At 45.2% G+C, this 11,592-nt stretch overlaps 1 protein-coding gene across 1 annotated transcript; it reads right to left on the reverse strand.

Moving 5' to 3' along the window:
- Positions 1-5,518: 5,518 nt before the first annotated feature.
- CHRAC1 (chromatin accessibility complex subunit 1) lies at positions 5,519-8,065 on the reverse strand. The gene is made up of 3 exons (XM_050313110.1): positions 7,927-8,065; positions 7,227-7,353; positions 5,519-6,404 (listed from the first exon to the last, which is right to left on the reverse strand). Exons 1-3 carry the CDS (start codon positions 8,053-8,055, stop codon positions 6,259-6,261), a joined length of 402 nt encoding a protein of 133 aa, XP_050169067.1. The 5' UTR covers positions 8,056-8,065; the 3' UTR covers positions 5,519-6,258.
- Positions 8,066-11,592: the final 3,527 nt, after the last annotated feature.

Raw genomic sequence — 11,592 nt, forward strand, 5'->3', positions numbered from 1 at the left:
TATGGACACTTAAAGCTTGCTATTTTGGGGGGGAGGGAGGAAAGAAAAAAAGAGAAAGCTCTGATGTGAAGGTCGTTTCAAGTGGTACTAAATGTGTGTTTAGTTTGTGTGTGTGTGTTGAACTGCCCTGTGCTCGCAGACGGAACGACGTGGTGCTGGTTGGGTAAGAGTAGCACTTGTGACGCAAAAACAGACCCAGGGATACCCTGGGCTGACCTCTGAGCGCATCCCTGGTGCGCTGTAGGATCTCCCACACGGCTTGCACGTGTTGCTTTGTGTTCCTGCAGCTGTGAGGTGTCTCCAGGTGTGTGTAGTTCATTCACCCCCACCCTGTGTGGATCTCGCAGGGGAGCGTTCGGGGGACGCCACTTTAAACCAAGCCTTAACAAAATGGTGGAGTTGTCGGATTTTTTTTCTCTCAGAGTATGCAAAAATACTGTTTTTAACAAGAGGAGGTGTAAAGCTTAAGTGTTTAGTGAAGGAGGTCTTCTCACCTGAGGAACAGGGGACACCTGCAGCTCGATACTGTGATGCCTCCTCAGGCACTGGCTCTGGGGTTCCCCTGGCAGCCGACCCCAAACAGGCTTTCCCAAATCCCAGCTTTTTTGTTGTTGAACACACTCTCCTCCCCTTGCCAGCAAAATCTCTGCCTGAAGGAGGATTGTGATTTTTAAATTTACATCCAAAAAAAAAAAAAAAAAGAAGCCATTCTTGAGTTCCGTGCTCACCTCAGACGGTGCCATCGCTTCCACTTCCCATGACTGACACAGGACCCTTAAAACATTTTAAATAGAGGCAGAAAAAAAATTAAAAAAATTGTTGGGGACCCAGCTTGTTTTTTTTTTTCCTCCTTATTAATTTGGATCTACCTCATGTAACCAGTTGGGTGCTAATTGCTCAAATTGTCGAGGAGATTGGCAAAAAAAAAAGTGACCAAACCGCGCGGGACGTCCGCGCCCCAAAACCTCGGGGTTATTGTTCAGAGACAGCAATCTTGGCTTTGAGTTTTATTCTTTGTGCCTTTGTGGTTGGTGGTTTTTTTCTTTTCTTTTTTTTTTTTTGGTTTTGGGATTTTTTTCCCCAGTGAATAACAATCAAAACTCGTCTTCTTAATTAAAAGCAGCAAATGGCTTTTAACCGCCAAGTAAAAAAAAAAAAAAAAAAAATGCAAAAAAAAATCACAAAATAAAAGAGTTTTAGCGAATTTGAAGCTGCTTTTCAGTGTAGCAAGTTGTAAAATGTACAGTATCACAGCTGACCTAGGCCAAGATTGAAATAAGTTTGAAATGTATAATCCTGACCCCAAATTTATACACTGTGTGTCTCTATATATGCATATATCACACATGTATAGCACATAACTATATATGTGTGCATGTATATATATATATATACACTTAAAAATGAATGGATACACGTGTAAGGGTGAGGGAATAAAATGTCATTGACCTTTCCACAATTTTGTATGTAAGTTTACAACTATGTGTGTTTTTCTACTATGTGAACCTTTTTTTACTTCAAAAGAATTCCTTTTTTGAAAGCTTTAAGTTGTGATACTCTATCATTTTTTGAAGTTTAAAAAACAATAATAATGAAAAAAAACCCCACGACTTTTTACCAGTACCTACAAAGGGGGGGGGAGGGGGATCTTTGCAGTAAAATTGTATTTAGTTTAAATATTAAAGAAAAAAAAATCTGTATATGGGATTGTAGAAGTGCTGACATTCCATCATGGCAGGACTTCCAAGCTGTTTCCTAAGGCTTTCTGCTGCAGAGAGACTCGAACAAAAGGAAAATGCCTCTGTTCAGTGTTTTTATAAAACTGCTCCATCAGGTCTAGACTTAAGCTATATTTTCTAAAGCCTAATCATCCTTTAATATGCTGCAGATAAATGATCAGCATGGTTGCACTTTCTCAGTAATAATGTTTGCCCTGCAATTGGCTCATCACAAGGACTTTAGTTTTTTTAACAAAACCAGTTCGTACTTTGGGCAGAAGGTAATATTTATATAGGTACCTCAAGATAAAAAAATAAAAAAAAAAAGAGCCTGAATATGCTGCATTTTGTTTCTTTAACATTTTTCATGTAGCATTTGTTTGCTTTTATGATTTTTTTTTTTTTTTAAGGAGGTGACTCAGCTACCTGTTTGCTTTTGGGGGACCCCGGTAGCGTTTTAGGCCGTTGTTTTCTCTGGATCTCGTAGGATGTGGTATCCTGCCTTGGGATCATGCAGTGGTTTGGGATGGGATGTGCCCATGGGGAGGGGGACCATGGAAATCCGCTTTCCGTAGACTTCAGGAAGAGGAGGAAAAGGATACTATATTCCTAAAACAGACAATACGTGTTCCTAATTCTTAATTGTATTTTTTTTTCCCCTCGCTCGTACTGCTTTCTTGACTCTTTTCTCAGATGTGAGTGTGGAAAGGGGCAGCTTATTAACAGGGGGGGACAAAGTGACCCGACTTGCCCTGTTGTTGGTGGGTGTTTTGGGGGTGCAGCACATTCCCTGAACTCCCCAAATCCGTTGGTAAAAGCTGTGTCCCTGTGTCAGAGCAGGACCCTCCCGCTCTCTGCCCGCTCCCTGTGCGGGTCCCTCCTCCTCCTTCATTTCCAAATCGGTGAAAATCTAAACATGGTGCAGAGATGGGGAATTTTTTTTGTTGAGAACTGTTTTGAAGGAAGCTTCAAAGGCTGTGAAATCGAGCATTTATTGTCATGTTTTTAAGCTTAGGTGGGTCCTTTTCCAAGTTTGTTTTACAGCTTGCAAGGTAAAATAGTTTGCACTACTTTTGCAATAAACTCATGAAAAACCTAACAGGTTCTGTTCTGGTTTCTTACTGTATATATACAACTAATACTAAAGATTTAGCGTAGTGTTTTTCACCTCAAAACATAAGACTTGTAACAAGCTCAGAATGCTGTAATTCCTGACAAAATAATGATGTGAATGATATTTTATAAAGTTATTTTGTATGGTGTCAATTTTGTTTTGCCTCATAGTATGTCAATAAAATAAAATTCCTCATCTTTACAAGATACTGTTTGATGTGGTTTTTTTGTAATATTTGGCCATTTTCTGCATTTTGTGCAATGTTCCATGCATGGGTTTGTGAATACAGGATGTATTCATGGCCTGAGTGATTTTCCATAGTGAGTAGAGAATCACGGAATTGTTGAGGTTGGAAAATACCTCTGTGATCATCCAGTCCAACAATTAACCCACCACTAAACTGTGTCCCCAAGTGCCACCCCTGCACGGCTTTTAAAGTCCCCCAGGGACGGTGACTCCACCACTGCCTTGGGCAGCCTCTTCCAATGCCTGACAACTCCTTCTGGGAAGAAATTTTCCCAGATATCCAAACTAAACCTCCCCTGGCACAGCTTGAGGCCATTTCCTCTCATCCTAACACTTGTTACCTGGGAGAAGAGACCGACCCCCACCTGGGAACAACCTCCTTTCAGGGAGTTGTGGAGATCCACGAGGCCCCCTCCTGAGCCTCCTTTTCTCCAGGCTGAACAAGAGAAGGTCTCTGTTGCCCGAGAGTCCAAAAGCTCTGGTCCCAGTGCCCTCCCTTGCATTCCACCACTCACCTGTGTTCCTGGATGTTTCCCTGTGCACTGACCTCTGCTGTGCCCAGCTTTCCAGAGACAATATTTGCTGCTTTAGCTGCTTACAAGTCATAATCCTGGAATTATTTATGGAAGGGGCTTCGTTTGAAACCACCTGCCTGAAATCCTGCCTTTTGTTGCTTTCCGAGTGAATTCCTACAGTGGACAGTTTTTAAATGGAAAAGCTGGGAGCACTTGGTGTGTCCTATAAAGCACTGAGTGAAAGAAGATGTCCAACAGGATTGCAAGGAGTTTCCTTTGGGAGCCCAACCCTGCAAACACAGATCGGTTTTACTCAATAATGTGAAATAATGTCCCAGCTGTCCCTTCCGTTTGTTTTTCCCCTTGTTTTTGAAACCCTGCTTTGAGTTGGATGTGGTTTTGCTCTGTCAGGCTCTTGGGGAAAACAAATAACCCTTCACTGGTTTGATGGCAACCAGCTCTGGCAGCTGCAGGGCCTCGGGGGGTGGCTGTGGCAAATTTTGGCTGCTCTGAAGTTCCCATCGAGGATTCTGGCTGAGCGGATCCAGAAGGGTGTGCACGTTCTTGTGGCCTCAGCAATCCACAGAATATGTTCATCATCCCACAGGAAACTTCCAAGAGGGATGAAATAGGGTGATTTATACTTAGTAACCACAGCCCTTTTGTCATTTTTTTGCAGGCTTAGGAAGTTTCGTCGTCTTTGAGCAGCTTTGGTTGGGAGTGGGAAGGACTTCACAAGCCATTACTGTAGGGGGAAAAATAGAAATATATAATAGATATAATATATAATAGATAGAAATATATAATAATAGATTCATCCTGGAAAGCATCCCCTGGCCTGTGTTGCACTCTCTAAAATCCCTGAACACCTCAGACAGGTGAAGATATTTGGTCACTTCCGAGGAAATTCATGTTCAGTGATGTGTTTTGTAGCTGGAGGTTGTGCATGTGGCTCTTCACTTCCTGCAAGGGATAAGGGGGGACTGGGAAGTGTCACTTGGAATGTTATCCTGGTGTCCCAGTGTCCAGGTCAGCCTATGTGCACATCTGATCCCACTTGGAATGTAGTTGCTTCTGTTAATGTGCTGGTTTGGCATTTCTGGTTGTGAAGGGTTGACCTTGGGGCCAGATGGGCAAGTACCTTTTTTTTTTTTGGTTTTGTTTTCCCAAAGAACTGGCACATCCTGCTGCTGGCACCCCCTACCCCCAACAGACAGCATTCCATGCTCAGTTTCCCACAGATCTGCATGCACTTTTAATAAAAATATTAAAAAAAAAAAAAAAGCTCCAAACAACCCTTTCAACAATAGAGTAGTTCAGCATGAAGCCACTGGGGAATTTCTCTAGGGATCCAGCATCACTCAGCACTCACTGCAGCATTCCTGCTACAATACCATTTTCATTTATGGCAACTTGGGAAGCTTCTGTGGTGGAACACCCTTTGATCTTTTAAAGTAGCATTTCTGGTGTGGCTCAGTAACTTTGCTCCTCTGGCAGTCCCTGCTCTTACCTGCCTTAGCTCCCCTGTGCTTTCCCAGCCCCCATCTGCAGTGTGTTTGGATTATGGAGCTGCTGGAGCTTTCTGCCCTGTGTTTTAAGAGCAGTTAAATGTGCCTTCAACCCAAGAGAAGCAGTTGGTGTCATCCTGACAGGAGGGACAGTCCCCTTTACCACGGCAGCCAAAATGGGGTGTTGAGACAACAAATTCCTGACTGATTCGGGGCAGGTCACTGCCCAACTTTTTTGGAGTGGGAAGTCCTGTTCCTTAAAACATTCCCATTCTTACCCGGGGCATTCTCCACACCTGGGGGGAGACCTTGGTCATTTCTCTCTCAGTGACTGACCAGAACTCCCTGCAAGTATTACTACACTATGGTCAGGATTGAAGCTGGAAAGAACAGAAAGTTTCTGCACCAACTTGTCAGTTTTCATACAAAACATTTATTTTAGAAAGTTGCATGTAAAGTTCCACACAGGGTGGGCTGCCATTTCTATTGTAACAAAAAAACCCCAAAACCCCAACAAACCACAAAACAACAAACCAAAAGCAAATGAAAAATCCAGCTCTGTCACTCACTCCAATGGCAAAGGAGCTGCTCATTCTCAGGAATTCATGTCTAGTAAGACTTCAATGTGCATTTTGGAAGAAGAAACTGCAGAAACAGAGTTCATTAGAGAAAAAGGTTCTAGAAGTACATATTTACATCATTTGCCAACACATTTACCACCACAACTGCAGAACCACATTAGTCCTTGTAATGGGCTCATTACAACCCTGTTTTGGTGCCCACATGGTGTTTAGGCTGCATCACAGAAGTAGCTGTTTTTAAAGACTTACTTAATGGACTTGGTCCACTTTTGGAGCTTTTGGACTGAAAGCTGCCTGTAAGAAATTTTAAATTTGGGTACTGATTGTCTGAAGAGTAATTTTAAATCATCTGAGCAAGCTCTGCTGTTGGATTCACTCTGTGTCCTCCTACCCCGCCGTGTTTCTGAGGGAAGAATTCCATTCTTCAAAAAGTATAAAGTTCAATTTCTAAACTTCTTAAAGCAAAAGCAGATGGCTCAGTGTATAAATATATCCAGCATCTGGATTCTCAGTCACAAAAACATCCTTTATACAACATCAAAGTGGATTCAACTATGAAGCAATTCTCCATTGGCCTTAAGATCCAACACTGTCACCAACAGCTTCATCTTCATCCTCTTCCTCCTTGTCCTCTTCCTCCCCTTCCCCCACCTCTCCATCTCTCTTCTCCTTTTCAAGCATCTTCAGGTATTTGCTTGCCAGGATCTTCTTTGGCAAGATATCTGGAAGGCAGAATTTGTTGCTTTTATAGTCAGTTTTGAACACTCACATTTGCCTCGTTAACACTGTTGCATCCAAATCACCAGTGAAATGAAGTAAAAAATAGATGTTAGTATTTTTAACAAAGCTCAAATAACCAGGTAAAACACTCTGACCTATACAGCTGTAAGAGTAACAGGGAATTACCCACTTCTGATACAAGTAACCAAAGATAAGGAGTATATTTTATGACTCATTACTGGCAATTGTCTTTACTGTCTGCTGATGTACATTATTTATTTGATGTAAAACCGAGTGCTCAGCTGCCCCGGATCCAACAAGCCAGCTCTCCAATTTATACCCTGTAGAAATGTTTTGGGGTTTTCTTTTTTTCATTAAGATACTTGTTCAGGGCAATAATGGACCTGAGGCAAAGCAGAACTGGTGTGCTCTGGAAGTATTTCCACAGGGAACCCAGAGAAAGACTGGATTAAGAGCATCTTATATCCTTGAGTTCAGTATTAGAACACAAATCCAAGTACCATTAAAAACTGCAGGCACACACACGTGTGTGTACATGTATCTCAAAGGAGAGAAGGACCATACAATAAAGCCCTTTTTAAGGCAATATCCTGAGAACTATACACAGTATAATTGTAGAATTCAGAGGCAGCAGAAAAATTCACAAAGAAATGTTTTCAGTGATGTAGTTTATGAGTTCCAGTTGAATGCTATACAGGAGATCAATGACCAGCAGCAGAACTGGGTCCTCAAAAAATAATGCAATAAGACCAAGATTTCATTGCTTAAATCACACACTAGATTTGTCTTCGTAACATCAATACCTGCAAGGAACTGAAACGTCTCACACTCTTCAGCTGTATGAGACAGGTCAGTGTAAGTCAGAGCGTTCTTCTCCTTCCCTCTGCCGTGTTTGTAGGAGTATGAAGCCAAATACTGAACAAAAAGCTCCTAAAAAAAAAAAAGAAAACGAGCAAATCGTCAAACTAGGAAGTCACATATATAGTTGATCCCTCTCTCAAGGCAGAAGAACCATGTTTAACCACACAGACACTGGGCACTCAGTGCAGAGACTCAGGGATGTCCAATACCCAAGGGGAAATTACAGGACAGATGGGGCGAGGCTGTTTACAAGGGCTTGTAATGACAGGAACAGGGGGAATGGCTTCAAACTGAAAAAAAGTAGGTTTAGATTGGAGAGCAGGAAAAAAAAACTTCTTCCCTGTGGTGAGGGTGGTGAGGCCCAGTTTGCCCAGAGAAGCTGTGGCTGCCCCATCCCTGGGAGTGTTCCAGGCCAGGCTGGACGGGGCTTGGAGCGACCTGGGATAGTAGAAGGTGCCCCTGATCTTCCAGGTCTCCTTCCAGCCCAAACCACTCTGTGATTCTAAGGTCGGGGAAGCTGAGGGCCAGGGTTTGTTTCCACGTCTGGATGCGGGGAGAGGACAGCGGGAGCGCGGCCCGGGGGCAGCGAACGCCCCGGGGGCAGAGGCCGCCCGGCCGGGGCCGGGGGGAGCGGGGCGGTACCGTGGCTTTGGCGGTGAGGAACAGCGCGTCCTGGTTGATGCTGGACACCTCCGGGGAGCTCTTCATGATGACCCGGATCCTCGACAGGGGCAGCGACACCAGACGGTTCTCGCTCAGCCGCGCCGCCATCTCGGCCCGCCGGGAGCCGTAGGCGGGGCTGAGCCGGGACTACAGCTCCCGACAGTCTGATCCCGGGACTACAGCTCCCGACAGTCTGATCCCAGGACTACAGCTCCCGGATCCCAGGACACGCCGCACGATCCCGGGCCAGCTCCGCAGCTGACCCGGAGCAGCTCCCGACAGCGATCCCGGCGCTACAGCTCCCGACAGTCTGATCCCAGGACTACAGCTCCCACAGAGCCATCCCGGCACTACAGCTCCCGACAGTCTGATCCCGGCACTACAGCTCCCGACAGCCCGATCCCGGCACTACAGCTCCCGACAGCCCGATCCCGGGACTACAGCTCCCGACAGTCTGATCCCGGCACTACAGCTCCCGACAGCCCGATCCCGGCACTACAGCTCCCACAGAGCCATCCCAGGACTACAGCTCCCGACAGTCTGATCCCGGCACTACAGCTCCCACAGAGCCATCCCGGGACTACAGCTCCCGACAGTCTGATCCCAGGACTACAGCTCCCGACAGTCTGATCCCGGCACTACAGCTCCCATAGAGCCATCCCGGGACTACAGCTCCCGACAGCCCGATCCCGGGACTACAGCTCCCGACAGTCTGATCCCGGGACTACAGCTCCCACAGAGCCATCCCAGCACTACAGCTCCCGACAGTCTGATCCCGGGACTACAGCTCCCGACAGTCTGATCCCAGGACTACAGCTCCCACAGAGCCATCCCAGCACTACAGCTCCCGACAGTCTGATCCCGGGACTACAGCTCCCGACAGCCCGATCCCGGGACTACAACTCCCACAGAGCCGATCCGAGGACTACAGCTCCCTGAAACACAGGGATATTCCTAGGACTACAGCTCCGTGCACCGGGACCGGCCTGATCCCGGGATTACAGCTCCCTACAGCAGGGATTACAGGGATCACCGCCCCCCGGGGCGGGCGGAACGCGGGTCCCGGGCGCGGTGAGGCTTCGGAGGCTTCTCAGAATCGCCGAATTCTGTTGGGAAAGACTGGAGTTCTGGTTGGAAAAGACCTCTGAGAGCAGCGAGTCCAACCTGTGACCGAACACCACCACTCAGTGCCACGTCCAGTCTTAAACTCCTCTGGGGACGGTGACTCCACCACCTCCTTGAGCAACCCATTCCTATATGTAATTACCCTTTCTGTGAAGAAATTCTTCCTAATGTCCAACCTCACCTTGCACAACTTGAGGAGGCCGTTTCCTCTCGTGCTAATACTTGCTAGCTGGGAGAAGAGACTGACCCCCACCTGGCTACACCCTCCTTTCTGGTAGTTGTGGAGAGCAGTAAGGTCCCCCTTGAGCCTCCTTTTCTCCAGGCTAAACACCCCCAGCTCCCTCAGCTGCCCCTGGACCCCCTGGATGGGGTCCTGCTGGCCCCTCTTGGGGCCTTCCCTTCCTCACCTCCTTGACAAAGCTCCTCAGCCCCAGGCTGGCACATGGGAGTTGAGAATTCATGATTAATGGCAACCAGGTGCCTCCTACGTGTATCCCAATTACAGGCCAGTGGCTTAACCCAAGTTGTTAACCCAAACTGTAATTACAGGCTGCTCAGCAGCTCTGCTGCTGCAGTGCAGTGCCAGGGAATGTGCCTGGTCATCCTGACACTCCTCGGAGGTGTGTGGATGTGTGGAGGGCACAGGTAAACTATCAAGTGATGATGGGGCTGCATCTTCATTATAAACACATTGCTCATATTTAGCCCGTGTGCCTCCTGTGTAGGTAAGTTGCTAACGTGCTTGTAGATGGGTTTTGCTGTTGGGAATGTTAGCTCCAGAAGTTCATCTCTGCCTGTTTGGATGAGGGCTGTTGGCTCCCACAGGGAGCGAGTGAGCACTTCCAGGAGTGATGACGCATAGCTGACATCAATTCATTAATGGCCTCAATAAAAAAGTTTCCAATATGCTTTACAAACAACAAGCCTGATGGTTTGTATTGGTCAGAACTCTGCTAATGCCACTAAATTATCTCTTAGTATGAGAGGGAAGAGCAGGAGCTTTACCAGAATACACAATAATAATTCACACAGAATTTAGGGCAGAAAGAGATGTACCCATAAAGAATCACATTAAATGGAAGGTACAGGGAGTTTCTTGACTGAATGTTACTATCTTATTTAGACTTTGCCCAGTACATAAGGACAAGGGTAGAGATAATACTGATTTATTAATAAAACACAGCACCATAAGCAGTTTCAAGCAGCTTGGTGCAAGGATAATACAGTAATGATACAGTTCCAAAATTACTGTATTTGGGGACATCCTTTATAGTTTGCTATTGCAAATAATCTGTATCTCTTAGGCTGCATAATTCCTTTGAGGTTACAACTTCTGTGAGGTCATTCTGTTGATGTTTTATCTGAAGGGAGGCACAATATCCTGGGATGCTGCATGGATATCTGCAAGGCTTAGTTTCTTCCTTGATCTTTAGTGTCTTGTGACATCTTGTGGAAACAGCTGACATTACTCTGACTCTCTTGTAAATGCTCCTGGGGTATTTCATGGTTTCAATATACATATGACCCCTCCCACAGAACTACCAAGATTTCTGAGGGTGTTGAGCTGTTTGGACACAGATTTAGGACCTGCAGGAGGCAGAATCATGATGTGGCTGTATAGCATAAGAGACTACCATGATACTGCAATATTACTGATATTTAATAATTTATCTTTAGCATGCTTTGCAATTGCAAAATTAATGTCGTACCAGTAATGGGATCCAACTTGTTCCTAAATAAAACAAAAAACCTATAAAGCTAGAATGATTTCTCTTGAATCATAACTGAATGGGTGTTGTTATCTTTGTTAAACCTGACTGGGAACATGGGTGAAATAAATATCACCTCTGGTAAGTTCAAACAGTTTGCATAAAAACTACTGCTCCCTAATTTACTGGTTTTACCTCTGTGTGTTTAGCTGTGGGGGAATACAGCAATGGCAAAGGAAAACTTGCTGCTCCACTAATAAACAGTCTGCTCAAATGAGGAGAATTTATTCACATGTACCAGTGAGGTACCTGAAAGCAGAAAAGGATGGTGAATTACTGGAAAGTACCTCTGTATCAAGCTTCAGTGGATTATATTAAAAGAAAAATAATGATCAACCTGATATAATCAAAATTCCCATGGATGAGAACTTGGAGAAAGTGTCTGCTGAATTCCCAAAGGCTGCTGAGCAGCAGTTAGAGAACTCTTGGAGAAACAGCAACTTTAGGGAATGGGGTTTCATCAGGCTGGTGGTCAGTCCCCAGGGCTCAATTTTAGACCACTGTGTTGCTGAGTGACATTTTAAAGCCAATTCATACACATTTGAGAAGTCAATAATTAGCTATTTAATTATTTATGATCTGTAATTAAAAAAATTAAAAATTCACTGTTACTGGGTGAAGAACAGCGGATAAGTGCTGGACTAGGGAAAAATGTGCTCATGTCAGCAAACAAGGGAAGGAGCTAAAGCTGGTCTGGCAAAGTATAAGCATAATATGTGGATAAGTAGTTGGCACAGGCATAATTAATGTG

Source organism: Myiozetetes cayanensis, unplaced genomic scaffold (assembly GCF_022539395.1).
Source record: "Myiozetetes cayanensis isolate MyiCay16 unplaced genomic scaffold, myiCay2020 scf1, whole genome shotgun sequence".
In the NCBI taxonomy this organism is placed as follows: Eukaryota; Metazoa; Chordata; class Aves; order Passeriformes; family Tyrannidae; genus Myiozetetes; species Myiozetetes cayanensis.